This window comes from Dysidea avara, chromosome 2 (genome assembly GCF_963678975.1).
Source record: "Dysidea avara chromosome 2, odDysAvar1.4, whole genome shotgun sequence".
Classification (NCBI taxonomy): Eukaryota; Metazoa; Porifera; class Demospongiae; order Dictyoceratida; family Dysideidae; genus Dysidea; species Dysidea avara.
Window position 1 is genome coordinate 14,640,033 of NC_089273.1, and position 19,631 is coordinate 14,659,663.

Genomic DNA, 19,631 nt, shown 5'->3' on the forward strand with positions numbered 1-19,631 from the left:
ACTGCTCATGGAAGGCAATGATGGACAGGATATTTGGAGTACTTGAAGATGATGTCAAGTCAAATAATCCTGCTGAGAAAGATACACAAAGGACGATTGAATGTGAAGGTAGCTCTGAGGTAATAAGAGCGTCAAAAATTGATTGCTTATGCTATCTGGTAAGAGCTTTCAGAGTTAAGTATAGTGGTATCAAGAAAAGTAAAAGAATCAATTTGTACAGTGCCTATGTAGGAAATATTACAGATACTTATTTAAACGATCATGATGTTGAATGCAACAGACTACAGAGTTAGGACTTACGTCATTTTATTTACCATGAACTGGGGCCTTCACCAAGGTATAGTTTTGGCCTAAATATACCCATACTGTCGTTGTTCAAGTTTAGAGATGGTGACCATGAAGTTATGTTTTACTACAATTTATTCAAATGCGCAGAACTCATGTTTCCTTATTGGTACAGAAATAAACAAAGATATTCTTACTTTACATGAAGAGGCAAATCCACTGGTACGTATATTAAGTATTTCAATTTGTGTCTTCTTTCACTGTTACTGAAGCAATTAAAAACACACCTTTTAACTAATGTGTTTCAGAATAGCTTTACCGTAAATAGCTTTTTTCATTGTAAAATAATTTTCACATGCAAAACTTTTACGAAAAAAATTTAAGTGAAAATTTTTAAGTAAGATCAAACTACTCTAATAGAACAGTATTCATGTAAATCATATGAAAATATTTTTACACAAAATTTTTATCATAAAATTTTGCTCGAAAATAAAGCAAATTATGGTATCTCAAAAACAGAATTATGCAAATGCGAACAAATCTGGGTTTTGCTTAGTAGGTCACTCATAATTTTGCAACCCATGCAGTTGCGTACACATAACAAGTTGATGATATCTCAGTACTGAGATAGAAAGTCTGCTTTCAGCAACTTGCATTATAAAGCCAATTAAATGTTTAATAAGTGACGGAAATTTCAGCACACCAACATAAAAATGTTAAGAAACAAAAAAAAGCATAGGCAAATTTTAATATGCTCATATCCCATATTTTTAGTAGGGACAGTCACATTTTTAGTAGTGTGTAAGATACTATCAACTTGAGTAAGCATGGTATTTTCAAGAGTATCTATACAATTAAATCTATACACTTGTACTGTATACCATACCATACATACAGTAATTTATAAAGGATATTACTCATGTAGGTTTTCAATCCTGCCCATATGATGTTGACTACCGTTGCCCACTTGATGGGGCCTGCATCAGAAGTTATGAAGTGTGTGATGGTAGATGCACATGTCGTGGCTGTGCTGATGAGGATAACTGCAGTGAGTGTCATTAAATAATAGCAATTTTTACATCTAGTGCATGTAGTAGCACTCAGGGTGTTCACAAACATCTTAAATGTTACGCTACTGTAATCTTAGGGTATTGTAAATACTGTACTTTTATGGGTTCAATTCTCATATAAATCTCACACATAACATTGCACCTACTCACATTGTTTTCTCAAGAATTGAGCTGACTACATAAATGAGTCAAGCTATACTTATGATTTATTATGTGAGCAGATTATGCTTGTGTGAGCTACACTTACACTCAGTGACTCACAAGTCATCTGTGAGAGACCACAAGTCAATGCTAAATTCCTTACATCAAGTCAAGACACACGGTAGTGTGTCATATGGTCCAAGAAGCCAGCACAACACACCGTTAGTATATTGACAGGTAGAAAGAAAACGTGATTTTCACACGTATGTAGCTCCGTGATCTGTTATCTGATTGGAAACATTTTTTTACGGAAGTGCCTGCCAGGTGGGGGAGCCTACTTACAAAACTTAAAGAAAATCATCCTGTGCCATTAACGAGATATGAGTGGCTAAAGTTTTAGAGGTGTTTTCTTCTGCTTGTTTCCTTCATTTTCTACTTCTTTTCGCACACTTTGCAAAATCTGCCATAAAACACAAATGCATACTCCAATCTGGCTAAAAGTTGGCACACTTGAAGAGCTCATTAAAGCAAGTTTTGTGGGTAATCTGATAAACAATCACAGATTTATGAGTTATGACCAATTATTCACTTAAAATAGATTGAATTTCTGTCACACCCACAGGGTAAACCTCTTGAAAAATGAGTTGAAACTTGCTATGTAGAAGGGGTAACCATCGAAGGAGTGCCTTTTTGTGGTTTGAAAGGAATCGAGTTAGAGATGACACAAAACTCAACCAGTGTCACAATTACGCAAACGAGTTTCATGAATTAAAAAAAACTATTAGTTTTCACCCCTACCAGGCAAGCCACTGAGAAGAGTGAGCTGAAAACCAGTGTGTAGATGGAATAATCATCATAGAAAGGCCTTGCAGTAGTACAGAAGCATCTGGAATAAAATCTACTGAGCTATAATACAAAATCTTACTATGTGTAGTAAGTGCATGATCAAGAAACTCAAATACCTGTACTACAGTCACCCTATTAGCATCATTTGTAAGTTACTCTATTAGAGCATTTAGCTATATAACAAGTCACTATGTAGAGACAGATTTCAGCTACGCAACCAGTATAGAGTTCAACTACAAATATCATACTGCAGGTGGAGAGTTCAAAAAAAAGGAAAAAAAAAGAGTTCAGCTAAAACAAGTCGTGAAGTCCCCCAGTTGAGAGTTCAGCTACAAACAAGCCATCCTGTAGAGGGTTTAGCTACAAGCAAGTCACCACGTAGGCAGTTCAGATACAAACAAGTCACCCTGTAACAAATGAGTTACCCATTCATTTACAAACAAAGTTATCAACTAAAGAGTTCAGATACAAACAAATTAACCTGTGGAGAGCTCAGCTACAAATAAGTCACCCTGTAGACAGTTTAGCTCAAAATGTGTAAATGAAAAAGTCACAATTTAGAGGCCTCATTACAAACAGATCAACCTGTGGAGAGTTCAGCTACAAGCAAAACACCTTCTAGAGAGTTCAGCTACAAACCAGATAGCCAGGATTCAGCCACAACCTAATCACTCGGTAGAGAATTCAGCTACATAAATTCACCTGTAGAAAGTTCAGCTACAAAAAAATCACCTTCAGATACAGCAAGCCACTCTGTAAAGTGTTCAACTACCAACAAGTCACTTGTAAGAGATCAGCTCCAACAAATGCAACCCAGTCTGACAAAACCGGGCTTATCACCTATTTAAAAGTATCGAGAAATGCCGGTTTTAAGTATTTAGTGTGTTGTAGCTCGCCAATGGTTGAAGCTTTGTGTACCAAATTTTCACACGTTTTACACCAATTCCTTACCTTCCAGTGCATCCACTGTGCAAGTAGCCAACAACTAAGTTTCCCGCCATTTTAGATAGTTTTTAAACCGAGGTTGACTGTATCAGGTGAGCTGCAAATTGGGTGAGAGGCGGGGGCCCTGGAAGGCGGTCAAAATGGTATTCAAAAACTGAAAAGGAAGGCCAAGGGATGAATTAGGCCAAGTTTTGAGCCGCTGAGGTATCAAAACTGGCTAAAATGAAAGTAAATTCACAGCAGAGGTAGTTATTCAACACCACAGAGCTGTACAGCCACATACAGTCATTCCCAGGCTGACCAGAGCTCCAGTAAGGCCTCACACCACACGTATGGATCGCCACTGGGCTTGGGAAAAGCAGCCAGCAAAACCAGACCACTAAAGTCTAGCTGATTTTAAATGTGGGATTAGATAGTTTATTCATGTAGCTGTGTGTCCTGGGTGAAAAATTGAATATGCTGACATGGGCGATAAGACCGGTTTTCTCAGACTGGGTCACAAATCACCCTAAAAAGAGTCTAGCTACATTGGAAGTCATTCTGTAGGAAAGTTCAGCTACAAACAAGTTACGGTATTTTACCGGTTAATAGCCGCAGGTACTATAACTTTCAGCAAGGAAAATGATGCGGGTACTATGCAAAGGCAGCTATTATCTGAGGGCGGCTACTATGAGCTTGTGTGGCAGCATAGATAATATGTATGGTGGCAGTAGCCTGCGGTGTTTATATGGATTTTCAATGTGTAACCATCCTTTAATACTGTTAATCCACTTGGTTCCTCTCAGAAACACTGTTTCCTGGCTTAAAACAACTTCTTTGCTTAGTTCTCCTTCAAACGTGTGTCATCAACACTTGTATTAGCATATTCAGATATATGCCGTGGCTCTTATCCAAGGATGGCTCTTATGACAGTAATTCAAGGTTGTGCTGCGGCTACTATCTAGAGGTGACTATTATGTGAGCCGCGGCTATTAACCAGTCAAATTCGTTACCTTGCATTTGTAGAGATTTCTGCCACATGCAATACAGTATTGTTTTTATGCATCATTGTAACAAAATACAAAATAATTCGGATGTTGATCTCTTCCTTCTTTCTGCAGTACAGTGAAATAAAGACAGTAAAAGAAGCTCCAAAGCTGGCCACAGGTTGGCTTTGAAGTATATAAATACAAAAAGAAATGATATCTACACAAAACAACCAAGCTGCGAAAAATGAGTGTGGCTCCCAAAAAGCCATGGTGAAAAAAGATGTGAAATCCAGCTAAGAAATGGCTGTGATGGCAGGTTAATGGCAAAAATCTTAACAACAACATTTCAGGTGAATTTGGTGCCAAATACTAGTGAACCATAGAGCAGGCAACACAAATTCACCTAAATTGTCATTATCAATTTTTTTTCCATCGAATTACCATCACAGCCATTTCTTGTCTGCTACCTTGGATCTCACATCTTTATCACCATGGATTTTTTGGGGGGGCTGCACCTTTTTTCACAGCTTGGCTGTTTTGGTATAGATCAAGACACACGGTAGTGTGTCGTGCGGCCCAAGAAGCCGGCGCGCCACACCGTGAGTATATTGACAGGAAGAACGAAAACGTCATTTTCACACCTTTGTATCTCGGTGATCACTTATCTGATTGGAACCAAATTTACTACACAGTTGCCCGCCAGCCAAGGGAGTCTACATTCCAAATTTGAAGGAAATCGCTCCAGCCATTTCCGAGATACGAGCTGCCAAAGTTTCGTTATTTTTTCTTCGTTTTTTTTTCTTCTTCGTCTTTTCGCACACTTGCAAAAATTGCTATAACAAGCAAACGCGTACTCCGATCGCCTTGAAATTTGGCACACAGAAAGGGAGTCCAAAGGCGAATCCTAGCATCAAATTTGGTACAAATCCGATGAATGGTTCAGGAGTTATGACCGATTATTCGCCTAAAACAAGATCGATTTGTTGTCACGCCTACAGGGTAAACCGCTTCATGGAATGAGTTGAAAATTACTATGTAGATGGATTAACCATCGTAGGAGTGCCTTTTGGTGGTTTGAAAGGAATCGAGATAAAGACCACGGAGATATGACACAAAACCCAACCTGTGTCACAATTACGCGATCGATTTTTATGAATAAAAAAGTATTAGTTTTCACGCCTACTAGGCAAACCGCTTAGAGCAATGAGCTCAAAATCGGTGTATAGCTGGAATAATCTTCATAGAAAGTCCTTGCAGTAGTACAGTAGAATCGGATTACAAACCACTGAGTTATGATTCGAAAGCCAACTCCGTGTAGCAAATGCGAGATCGTGATACTCTAATAGAACAGTCACCCTAATAGAGCATTCGGCTAATTTATTTACTCCATTATAGAATTTTATTACATCACAAGTTATTCTGTAGGGAGTTCAGCTGCAAACAGTTAATCTTATAGACAGTTCAGCAAGAAGACAGTCACCATGTGGAGAGTTAAGCAAATATACCACTATAGAGATTCAGAACATTACAAGTCACACTGAAGAAAGTTCAGCTATAAACAAGTCATGCACTGTGTAGAGAATTCAGCTACAATTAAGTCACTCTCTAGAGAATTCAGTTACACAGAATTCAGCTACACACAAGTCACTGTGGAGAGAGTTCAGCTACAAACAAATTACCCTTTAGAGTGATCAGTTACAAACAAAACACTTTGCAGGGTGTTCAACTGCAACAAATAAATTACCTTTAGAGCGATCAGCAATGAACAAATCAACACAAATCTACCTGTAGAGAGATCAGCTAGAAACAAATCACCCTGAAGAGTGTTCAGCTACAAAAAATCACCCTGTAGAGACATCAGCTAGAAACTAGACACAATGTAAGGAGTTCAGCTACAAGCAATCACCCTGTAGAGAGTTCAGCTAAAACAAATCAACCTGCAGAGAGATCAGCTACAAACAAATCACCTTATAGAGAGTTCAGCTACAAACAGATTACCTGTAGAGAGATCGGCTACAAACAAATCAACCTGCAGAGAGATCAGCTATATACACACAAATCAACTTTTACAGAGATCAACTACAAACAAATCACCCTGTAGAGAGATCAGCTAGAAACTACACACAATGTAAAGAGTTCAGCTACAAACAAATCACCCTGTAGAGAGATCAGCTACAAACTAGACACAAAGTAAGGAGTTCAGCTACAAGCAAATTACCCTGTAGAGAGTTCATCTACAAACAAATCAACCTGTAGAGCAATCAGCTAGAAACAAATCACCCTGAAGAGAGGTCAGCTACAAAAAATCACCCTGTAGAGAGATCAGCTAGAAACAAATCACCCTGAAGAGAGGTCAGCTACAAAAAAAATCACCCTGTAGAGAGATCAGCTACAAACAAATTGCCCTGTAGAGAGATCGGCTACAAACAAATCAACCTGCAGAGAGATCAGCTACACACAAATCAACTTGTAGAGAGTTCAGCTACAAACAAATTACCCTGTAGAGAGATCGGCTACAAACAAATCAGCCTGTAGAGAGTTCAGCTAAAACAAATCAACCTGCAGAGAGATCAACTACAAACAAATCACCTTATAGAGAGTTCAGCTACAAACAAATTACCCTATAGAGAGATCGGCTACAAACAAATCAACCTGCAGAGAGATCAACTACACACAAATCAACTTGTAGAGAGATCATTTACAAACAAATCACCCTGTAGAGAGATCAGCTAGAAACTACACACAATGTAAGGAGTTCAGCTACAAATAAATCACCTTATAGAGAGTTCAGCTACAAACAAATCACTCTGTAGAGAGATCAGCTAGAAACTGGACACAATGTAAGGAGTTCAGCTACAAGCAAATCACCCGTTAGTGAGTTCACCTTGTACATAGTTCAGCTACAAAAAAATTACCCTGTAGAGAGATCGGCTACAAACAAATCAACCAGTAGAAAGATCAGCTACACACAAATCAACTTGTAGAGAGATCAGCTACAAACAAATCACCCTATAGAGAGATCAGCTAGAAACTAGTCACAGTGTAAGGAGTTCAGCTACAAGTAAATCACCCTGTAGAGAGTTCAGCTAAAACAAATCAACCTGCAGAGAGATCAGCTACAAATAAATCACTTTATAGACAGTTCAGCTACAAATAAATTACCTTGTAGAGAGATCGGCTGCAAATTAATCAACCTGCAGAGAGATCAGCTACACACAAATCAACTTGTAGAGAGATCAGCTACAAACAAATCACCCTGTAGAGAGATCAGCTAGAAACTAGATACAATGCAAGGAGTTCAGCTACAAGCAGAATCACCCTTTAGTGAGTTCAGCTACAAACAAATCAACCTGCAGTGAGATCACCCACAAAAACGCACTTGTACAGAGTTCAGTTACAAACAAATCACCCTGTAGAGAGATCAGGTAGAAGAATTCACCTTGTAGAGAGTTCAGCAACAAAGAAACCACCATGTAGAGAGTTCAGCTGCAAACAAATCACCCAGTAGAAAGATTAGCTAGAAGAAGTTACCATGTACAGAGTTCAGTTACAAAGAAACCATCATATAGAGAGTTCAGCTACAAAGAAATTACCCCGTAGAGAGTTCAGCTAGAAGAAGTCACCTTGTAAAGAGTTTAGCTACAAAGAAACCAACATGTACAGAGTTCAGCTACAAAGAAACCACCTGTACAGAATTCAACTACAAACAAATCACCCTGTATAGAGATCAGCTAGAAGAAGTTACCTTGTAGATAGTTCAGCTACAACAATTCACCCTGTAGAAAGATCAGCTAGAAGAAGTCACCTTGTAGAGTGTTCAGTTACAAAGAAACCATCATGTAGAGAGTTCAGCTGCAAATAAATCACTCTGTAGAGAGTTCAGCTACAAAGAAACCGCCATGTAGAGAGTTCAGCCTCATACAAACCACCTTGTAGAGAATTCAACTACAACAAATCACCCTGTAGAGAATAAGTTACCTTGTAGAGAGTTCGGCTACAAAGAAACCACCATGTAGAGAGTTTAGCTGCAAACAATTCACCTGTAGAGAGTTCAGCTAGAAACAAATCAACCCGTAGAGAGATCAGCTGGACAAAGTCACCTTGTAGAGAGTTCAGCTACAAAGAAACCATCATGTAGAGAGTTCAGCTACATTTCAAGTCACCCAGTAGAGAGATCAGCTGCAAAAAAAATCCTGTGGGGAATAATGAGCATGTAATAAATATATGTATATAATTTGTATAATTACTAATAAAATCAAAAATAATTGAAGTACTAAAATCCTTCTTTAAGTTCTTTTCTTCTTCCTGTAGTAAAGAAAAAAACACATGGGTTAAAAAAGCCCCAAAGCCAGCCATAGGCCGGCTTTGCAGTATACAAATACAAAAAGAAGTGATATCTAATCAAAAACAGCCAACCTGTAAAAAAAGGTGCGGCCCCCATAAAGGCCATGGTGAAAAAAGATGTGAAATCCAAGGTGGCGGCCAAGAAATGGCTGTGATGGTAGGTTAATGGTTACATTTTAATAACGGCAATTCAGGTGAATTTTGTGCCGCTTGGTCTTGGCACCAAATTCACCTGAATTGTTGTTATTAAAATGTAACCATTAACCTACCATCACAGCCATTTCTTGGCCGCCACCTTGGATTTCACATCTTTTTTCACCATGGCCTTTATGGGGGCCGCACCTTTTTTTACAGCTTGGCTGTTTTTGATTAGATATAATTACACAAGATTCATTTGTATGCAAATATTTTTTTAAAATGCATAAGTTTGTATCCACACAAAAACAGCCAAGCTGTGAAAAAATGGTTGTTTCACCTGGGTGAAAAAAGTTGTAAATCAAAAGTGGTGACTGCTCTATTAGAGTATCTAGATCATGCAATTTCATACTTGTTTGATTTTTGCTTTATAACTTTGTAGCTGTAACTCTATTACTATTCAAACCATCAAAAGGCACTGCTATGATGATCAGCCTATGTACATACCAGTTTTCAAGCTATTCCCATACTTTATTTACCATGTAACCATGACAAAAGTTTAATCTTTTCTTACACAAATAACCATAATTTCTTGGATATTCATCAGATTCACAGCAAACTTGGTATGTGAATTTACTTTTGCACATTCTTCAATTGTGAAAAGGGTGAAGTTGAATGGCAGTTTATGTTTTATAGCAATTTTTGCAAAGTGTATGAAAATAAATCAAAGCCTTTGTAGCCCCTGTCCAGCAAAAAATATAAAAAATTAAATCACAATTTGAACACCCATATCTCGCAAATGGCTGTTGTGAATTTAGTAAAATTTGCTATGTGGCCTACCCTACTTGGTGGACAGCTATAGTGAAAAATGGTGTGCTTTGGAGAAGGGACCCATGAAGCTATGCATGCGTGAAAAAGCTGTTTTCTTTCTTCCTGTCAATATACTTATGGGATGGCATGCCAGCTTTCATGGCTGCATAACAGTGTGGTATGCTGACTTTCTTGGCCATTCGCCACACTACTATGTACTGTGTGTCTTGATACATAGTAGCAGCAAAAAGTAGCTACAGTAGTTCAGTGTCCATGGTTCAATTATAGCTAAATAGCTAGTTTAGAATTTCCTTGCACTCAAACACATCCCTTGCAGTATTTCTTACTCTAGTCTACATTTATGTTGTGGAGAATGTCATGCAAATGGTATGTAATTACAATGTGAGTATAATTTGCCAGGAAGCTTGAGAGTATAAATCACTGGACACTTGCAATATTTTCAGATGTTGGGTGGGAGTATTCGAATTGCTAGTGCCAGATGTGCAAGTGTAAGATCAAATTTGAGTGCTATTGTATATAATTTATGTATTATTCCCATTCAAAAACAGCTTAGAAGTACAAAAGGTGTGCCTACAATATTATAAGTAACTGGAGCTGCACCTGGTGCAATGGTATTACAACTACGTAATCATATAATATATGTATTTCCATTGACTTCTTACAAGTAGAAGGAAAATTAGGAACTAATTTTGTGATCAGTTAAGCAAAAACTGGTCTAATTAGTATATTCCTTGGATTCCATTTTTTTCTTCTCTGTTATCTATAGTAACAAAGGAGTGGACAGCCAAATTTTCACCCTTTAGTGATGAATAGCTAGTCTTGGAGTCATGGTGCTAGACAGTTGGAACAGGAATAATTTGATTTGTACAGCAATAATACGACAAAAAATTTCTGGTATATATTTAATCGATCATAACTCACTCCTGAAACAAGCTACATGGTAATGTTGCATTTGAACAGTACAATATGCTCCTTCATGCACAGACAGGAGAAATTATTGTTTGGACAATGGACACATTACTTTATACAACTGCTATACAGGGCAGGTGCTCTTTAAATTAGTACAACAATTTAACTTTTTAATTAATCTTACCAGTTTATCTTAGATAAGAGCCTTGATTTGGCAAGCCAGCAAATGTATCACACTGTGCTAGTTCATTTGCTCAGGTACTAGTTTTCTCTTGTCCTGGAGAAACACTTGACTTGGTACGTATGTGGTATGTGGTGGGTCCCACTGTTTTGTCATCTTCTGCTGTTTTGGTAAAGTTTCAATTCACTTGGAGCCTTGCTTAGAGCAATGACTTCATAACTTTATAAGTGTGCATTAAAAATTACTCAAGGCCCACAGGTTTAATTGATCTTGCAGTCTTAATGAACGTCTGTTTGAAATCCTTGTAGGATGTATTACTGTACTTAGCAAATCATGTGTACACAATGTGATAATGTGCATTTTTAGCATACTGCAGCTGCACATAGCCACTTGTATTACTTATTTATTTTTTGTTTTAGCTTCCCTCAATTGTGGATTACTCTCAAGTTATTATGTTTGGTGTCCACGTTACAATTACTGTGATGACATTTATTATGCTTACTGTTACAGTAGATGTGGATACAATAATAACAGCTTCTATCGTTGCTGTAAGTCAATATGCTTAAATAAAAATCATGTATACCTTACGTACATATGATTACTTGTACTCCTAATCTTTACATGTATGTATGTGCATACTTATCAAAACTGACAGTAGTAGTGTGTAAAACAAGAATAAAATTAAAGTATATATGCAGTAAAAATTACGTATACATGTACATAAAACAATAGTTGCATACAGTTATACAGTAATCAGTCTATACGTGACCTGGTCTGCGAAAAGGGGTCTTATAGCCTTTTCAATTCCATGTACTTGGCAACCTGCAATTTGAGTTGTGAATGTGGTATCACCTTGACATTTAGCCCCCTTATATCCCTAACATAGTAATATGGCTTAGTATAATTATGAAAGTGGTAGGTTGAAACATGAGGAGTTATGATTAGTCAAACTTGGCAATTTGGAAAGGCTATAAGACCGCTTTTCACAGACTTGGTCACATATACGTATCAAAATGTGTGACAGGCTGTATTATTTTTCTAAGTAGAATAGCATTAAATACTGGAAGAAAAGAAAATACATACGTAGGTTTAGCTAAGTATATAGCAAGAAGAGATTGCCAAAGGTCAAAGAACAAGTACAGATTATGCTATGGTACTACCAGACCACAAATATCATTTATACAGTATTTTAGTATACAGTATTCATTTAACAATGTTGCTTTCATGACTATTATATAACCAATGTGTTTATACCTTATACCAGTACAGCTACCATATATCATGACAAACAGTATTATACAAGCTGCCAAAGTTCTAGGTTTTTTCTACCACAACTTTTTTCGCACACCCTTTGCAAAATATGTCATAAAATACAAATGCATACTATGATTAAGCTAAAAGTTTGGCACATTTAAAGAGGTTATGAAAGTAAATCTCAGTACCAATTTTGGTGGAAATCCAATCACGATGCATGGAGTTATGACCAATTATTTACGTAAAATAAGATGACATCTCTGTAATGCCTACAGTATAAACCACCTTGTGGGATCAGTTGAAAATTGATTTATAGTTAGATTAACCATCATAGGAGTGCCTTTTGGTTGTAGGAAAGAAATCTAGACTAAGATACCATGCAAAAGCGTAAGGGTGCAGCAATGATGCAGTTGCATTTGGCATGCTTTGAAAAAAAATTGTTATGAGCAACACTCAAAAAAGTTAGCCTAATATGCTGAACGTTATGCTTTCAAAATCAAGATTATGCTCTAGAGTTGGCTGTTTTATTAGAGTATATCAGTCTTTCCTAAATGCTGTATTAGAGCATGTGACTGCTCTATTGGGGTAACTTGATCTTATTTCAGCAAAATCTGAATAATCAGCCAAGAAACAATAAAAGAATTATAATTTTGATATGAAACATGGTAATAAGCTGTAGTATGTTCGGTTTTGCTGTATTTTTTGATGCATGCATTGCGCATATAATTATTATCTTGAAATCATCCTATTATGCTGGCATAATTGACACAAGTATAATCGCATTTTGTTAAGGTGGCGGTAAAGTAATGACACGTACAAGAAGCCATGCCAAATACATATGACATAACACAAACATACTACACAATTTGTGGTAAATCAAGTGGGGGTTAATTATGTGCTACACTATAATAGACTTACCAAGCGCAAAAGCAGCACAAGTAACAGGTGAGTTGTTAGCTAAACAACAAGGAGATGCTGTTACACAGTTCAGGTGGAATGCCTTAACAACAAATTAGCAACCTTGACAACATGAAAACAAGTGCCACTAGTAATAATTATTATTTGTTTTGACTCATCTAACAGCCTGTTACAAACATGGGCTTTTCTCTGTAGGTATGGGTTGAACAGCCACGCAACTTTGTAGGAATGGTAACCAATAGTGTCTGAATAATTGTACATTATCAGTATATCAGATATCCATTATATGGCTTCTTCACTTGGTGCAAATGGTGGAACAAGGCTCTCATCTGCTTGTAAACACCATATATTTCAACTTGTAAATTGCTTCCACTTATTGATATGTAAGATGATTCTTGTAATGGTATGCTTTCATCATGTGAAGTATTGGAGCTAAAACTTGAGGCTATTGAGAGATAACTTGTCTTCTGTGGTCCACTAAGTACCACCGATTTCTTTCCTTTGAGAGCAGTTCTACGCTTTATACTCATTACGAATGATAGATTCCTGTATGTGTAGTTTATTTGCATGCAAAATTAAGTACTAGGTTTCAATATGTCTTAAAATTGAGACCACGTTGTGACACAGTAGATTGTTGTCAAGAATATGCGTCGTTGCTTTTGCGCCACATTAATAAAATTTTAGTTGCCACACCTACTAGGTAAACTGCTTATAAGAACGAGCTGAAAATTTATTTAAAGGTGGATTAATCATACCCTTTCAGTGGTTCAGAAGAACTCACAATGTGTGACCATCTCAGCAAAAACCCGTCTAGTTCGCACAACACTGAATTTCTTTTTACTTTCTTAGCTTTATCTGCATTGTCCAAGGAATGGTTTGTCAAAGTTTCAGTAGATTATGGTGAGTAGTTTTGGAATTACAGCACTAGACAGTATGGAGAGCAAAGAAATCAATTTGTACAGTGACTATAGTCACTGTACAAATTACACTCTATTTAGGCTGTTTTGGGTGGGTAATAAATCTCATATACTCCACCTTGTTTTCTAATATACTCCACGCCTTCAGGCACAATATAACATATGCTCAAAATCCGGTTTGTCCAATCGTTGTGCGTTGTTCACGTGCGGCAATTTAACGAGCGTGATTATTTTGTCACGTGAGGACGTATAGTTGCCATGGCGCTAGTATTATCGTAAGAAAACCGGCCACTTTTGCTGAGCCTACAGCAGAAACAGCCGTGGATGAGGTAAGCAATCTGAGTGTAATGTGAAATAGAGTCTAAAGCAGTTATACGGGCACAATGTGGAGTCTATGAAATTTATAAACCCGAAGGCCCTTAATAGCGCCCTTGCTTCGCTCATGCGCTACAGCCTGGGACTTCTGGTTTATAAATTTCATAGACTCCACATTGTGCCCGTATAACTATTATTTAGTCACTGTACAAATTGATTTCCTTGCTCTTTAACTCTGTAGACTAATCCAAACAGAAGTTATTGCTGCGAATGTAAGTGGCTGTAGTTTATGTTTAGTATATATACTAAAAATAAACTACAGGCATTTACATTCACAGCAATAACTTCAGTTTGGATTATATACTAAAAATAAACTACAGGCACTTACATTCACAACAATAACTTCCATTTGGATTAGCCAACAGAGTTGGAATTTGACTTACAATGCTCACTACAGATTGGGAGATTGACCAATGTATAGTTTTAGTCCTGCAATCACTTGTGCAGAGATGTATGAAGGCGGTTTTACTGAAAAAAGATGACAATTTTGTTTATGCCTACTGTATCATAAACAAACGCACGTGAAATGCAAACCTTTGGGCTACAGAAACAAAACAAAGATTTTCAAACTCTCTATTAGTAGGCAAATAAAATGGTGTATAGGCTTAATTGATTTAAGGCTTGTTGTTTTCCTTAGCAATGACTTGATTGAAACTTGCATACATTTTTCTTTGTAATGCGTAATTTCACCATTTAAAAAAATTGTTTTTCTCAAAAGGCATACTTGTGCAAACTAGACAAGTTTTTGCTGACATGGTCACATATGAACAAAGAACAGCAGAAGGAGCACTCTGCAATCAATTCTATCACCATAAAAATATGGATGATTCGCAAACCCCAACTATCAATTACTGACTTGAAACTGACTTGAAAGTCACATGGCCATTACACCTCACTTTCACCTATTTTCAGCCCATTACACAGCATTACAAATAAAGAAACCTCTGCAATAAAACCAGTCACCACAAAAAATATGGATGATTCTCTTTTACAAATAGGAAGCCATCCATTTCACTACCGTGAATCGACACCTTGAACTGTCAGCAAAAAGAAATGGGACACAAAGGAGGACAAGGTAAGTCCATGATACATGCATTTTACGTATTTACTACGGTATGTCAAAACCCACATCTAAGGATGATGCATCATTAAACAGTGAAAAATTAAGCTTGAAGCCTTAGCTGTTAATGAGTTACACTTGTCCGGCAGGCAGACAGTTATTCAATCAATAGAAAATTGCATTGAATAATCTTTTTTTACCAATTAGAAGCATTTAGGGTCGTACTGAAGGCAGTTTTGGGATTGGCTATCCCCAACCAATACTGCCAAGGCACCAGGATGGTATTGTGGAGATGGTTTTTGGGTGATCTTTTTGGCCAGAAAAACCCAAACATCCATGATCCCTAATATATGTACAGTATTATCATACTGTATGATAATTATAGCTAGTATTTTTTGTGAAAATTATTTAGTAGATGTGCCTAGTACCAGACTCTATGGTACATATATTATATCTTGCTTGATAGATAAACATTTCACAAATTTTCTTACTGATGTGTAGATGATTGTGGAAATGCTACCATTGTGAACATTGTTGTTGAATGCAATGGTGTAGAGGACTGTAGTGATGGAAATGATGAGTTAAACTGTTGTAAGTATTCCATACACCTATACATAACTACTATGCAAATGCAGCATCTCCATACGTACAGGGTAAATGGAATTGTAGTTTAATTTATAGAGATGCAGTGCCACACATACAGTATGTATTTACTAGATACTGTAGTTTATAGACCTCTTTCTGCATAGCCACTAAATTAATTTTATAGAAACTGACATATCTAGTTATAATATTACATGAACAGCACATCAGCACATCTCACATTAAAGTCTTTAGACTAAGAAATTTAATATGGCTTTAAATATGTGTTTACATGTACTTTAGTATAAGAAATAGGTTACATATATTTTGAAGAAATGTTTTTAACAAATTAAAGTAGTCTACATGATACTGAATAACTACATTCAGGTTTTGGCTATAGTTATGCCATTGTCATTGTAAGCTTCAGGGTAGTTTATGTTAACTACCTCATTAAAGCATTCATTTGGTCATTTTCCTTTATTGGATTTCTGTTATTTAGTTGAGAGACAATGCTTTGCAGTTGATGACTTTAGATGTACAACTACAGGAGCTTGTATTCGTAGCTATAAAGTGTGTGATGGAACAGTAGATTGTTCTGATAGATCTGATGAAGAAAGCTGTTGTAAGAAATTGTAATCATATGTGTACATTTCTTCCTTTTAGCATACTTAATGCATACCTAAGTAGCATATATGTGTATTTTTTTATTCATATTGCTTTTGGGAAACTATAAACTAAATGCTGTACTGCTGCAGCAGTGTGTACCATGATCACTAATAATATATACGACACTGTTTTTTTACATAAATCCTATTGAAATATGCAAATTGGGTAAAAAATGTGCGCTTCCTAAATGATTTTATGCACGTTTTAATTGCTTCAGTAAACAGTGAAAGAATACTCAAATTATAACATCTAATACACCACTACATTTGACTCTTTATGAAAAGCAGAATATATTTGTTTTGTTTCCGTACCACAAAGCAAATGTGAGTTGTGTGTGCATGTTTGCATGTTGTAGTAAACCATAACTTCTGTTTCCAAGCTTCAACAGCCTTCTTGCTTGATGACATGGGTAAATATAGGCTACCTTGATGAATTCCCCAGTTCATGGTAAACACAATGAGACAAGTCCCAACTCTTTAACCTATTGCAATCATGACTTTTGATTGATTAGCTAAGAACCTGTAATATATTTTTCATATAGGCACTGTACAAATTAATCGATTGTTTTGCTCTTTTGGCTGTCTACCACAACAACTCCAAAAGTACTTACCAGATAGGGCTAAAACGTTAACAGCCCAGTAGTTTTCCCCTCTAGACAACAAAGAAGTCATAAAATGAAGTTGTGAAGTTGTACTATATCTTAAACAATAACTTTATTTGTAACAGAAACCCACTTTCATTGAGTGGTGGATTCTGCTCCTTCATCTGAACTGGTCAGCTTGGTAAACAGTAATGCTGGCATATCAAACATAATGGTAGTAGGATAAACAAAGTAATGGTGCCAAACTGCAACTTAGCTTCATGCTCTGGAAAAGCACAAAATTCTTTATATAATGTTCAGTAATCCTAACGCAGAATTCAAGTACAATTCAACCTGGCTGTTTAACATTTGATAATTGTGACTGGCTGAGCAAAAATAAAACTGGCCATTTTTACAAAGTTCAATTTTACTACAAAATCATAGTATAACTGCCTTGGCAGCAAGCCCAAAAGTGCCTTTAGTATGACATAAAATTCCTCTAATACGAATGTAGGTTGCTGCAAACTTTTTAAATAATATATTCCAGTGAGCTTTCTACTGATTGCCTGACTGACTGACTGACTGACTGACTGACTGACTGACTGACTGACTGACTGACTGACTGACTGACTGACTGACTGACTGACTGACTGACTGACTGACTGACTGACTGACTGACTGACTGACTGACTGACTGACTGACTGACTGACTGACTGACTGACTGACTGACTGACTGACTGACTGACTGACTGACTGACTGACTGACTGACTGACTGACTGACTGACTGACTGACTGACTGACTGACTGACTGACTGACTGACTGACTGACTGACTGACTGACTGACTGACTGACTGACTGACTGACTGACTGACTGACTGACTGACTGACTGACTGACTGACTGACTGACTGACTGACTGACTGACTGACTGACTGACTGACTGACTGACTGACTGACTGACTGACTGACTGACTGACTGACTGACTGACTGACTGACTGACTGACTGACTGACTGACTGACTGACCGACCGACCGACTGACTGACTGACTGACGCCTTCAGACAAGCATAACTCAATAATGGTTAAGCTACGGGCTTGATTTTTCACTGTTTGACATCCTGACAGGTGTCTTTTGTCATTCTGTGTGTACAATGCTTGCTTCATGGTCTTAACTGCATCCTCCTTTGTGTCCCATTTATCTTTGCTGGCAGTGCAATATGCTGATTTGTGGTATTGCTGCGTGATGGCTTTCCTACAATTATAATACAAGTTTTTTTTTATTTTTACTGGATTAATTACAAATATCCTTCTCTAATTGTGCTTTATTTGTGAAGCTGTGTAACAGACAGGAAATAGGTAGCTGAAAATGAAGCATAATTGCCACTTAGTAATTGATAGTTGAATGCCTGCCTGCCTGCCTGCCTGCCTGCCTGCCTGCCTGCCTGCCTGCCTGCCTGCCTGCCTGCCTGCCTGCCTGCCTGCCTGCCTGCCTGCCTGCCTGCCTGCCTTCCTGCCTTCCTTCCTTCCTTCCTTCAGACAAGCAAAACTCAGTAATGGCTAAGACTACTGACTTGATTTTTCACTGTTTGACGTCACTTCAGTCCAACATGTGCCTTTTGGCATACCATAGTACATATACTGTACATGTCATGGACTTACCTTTGTCCTCTTTTGTGTCCCATTTATTTTTGCTGACAGCTCAAGGTGTCAATTCGTGGTAGCTCAATGGCTTCTCTATGTTTGTAAATGGGAATCGTCTGTATTTTCCGTGGTAACTGAATTGATTGCAGAGGAGCTTCTCCTACTGCTCTTCATTTGTTGTAATGCTGTAAAATGGGCTGAACATACAGACTTTTTTGTTTCTGTTTGAACACTTGCATATTGAGTGAACCATGTAACATGTACTGCAATATGCAAATTAATGTTCACATGGAAGCAAAAAATTCTGTAACTGAAAGCATAGCATAATAGCCACTTCACTTTTGAGTTAGTAATTGATAATTGGGGTGCACATTCAGTCAAAAACATTACCTCTGGTGCCATCCTTTCTTTTGATGCAGTATACATGGGTTCACCAGTCATAATAATGTTACAGAAAAGTAAATGAAGACGTATGAGGAAAATTTATGAATTTTAAGTTTGATTAGGTAAAGTAGAGAAAGAAGAGAGGTCCTCTACACCTGCAGATATACTGGTGGACATTTACTCCCTAATTCAGTTATGGGTACATAAAATTCTTAGTTTTTTGTTATACTTTTATCCAATCAGTTTGATATCAGAACTTGCAACAGGGCTGTGCATATAAATATAATTGTTTATATAGTGTCACGAAATTGCACCATACTTGGAGATGTAAAATGTCAAGACAATGGAACATGTATCCACTCTGACATGGTTTGTAATGGAATTAGTGACTGTATGGATGGATCTGATGAAGCTAATTGTGGTATGTATTTATGTACATAGATATTATTATGTAAAGTTACTTAACCTTTAAACCCGCATCTGTTTTTAAAAGCACAAGCACTGAAAACACATAATCAAAAAGCACATATTCCAGAAAACTGGTTTATACACATGGCTTCAAGCAAACTCTTAAAGTACGAAAACTGTTAAAGCTGT

The 19,631-nt window shown here is 37.2% G+C and overlaps 1 protein-coding gene across 1 annotated transcript in view; it reads left to right on the plus strand.

Annotated features, from left to right (window-relative positions):
• LOC136246677 (low-density lipoprotein receptor-related protein 1B-like) overlaps positions 1–19,631 on the plus strand; it is a 169,954-nt gene that overhangs the window by 54,369 nt on the left and 95,954 nt on the right. Inside the window, exons 7-11 of the mRNA XM_066038225.1 lie at positions 1,211–1,333; positions 11,075–11,203; positions 15,681–15,770; positions 16,261–16,383; positions 19,333–19,455. Of these exons, the coding sequence (XP_065894297.1) occupies positions 1,211–1,333; positions 11,075–11,203; positions 15,681–15,770; positions 16,261–16,383; positions 19,333–19,455 (588 nt within the window). The remainder of the gene's footprint in view (positions 1–1,210; positions 1,334–11,074; positions 11,204–15,680; positions 15,771–16,260; positions 16,384–19,332; positions 19,456–19,631) is intronic.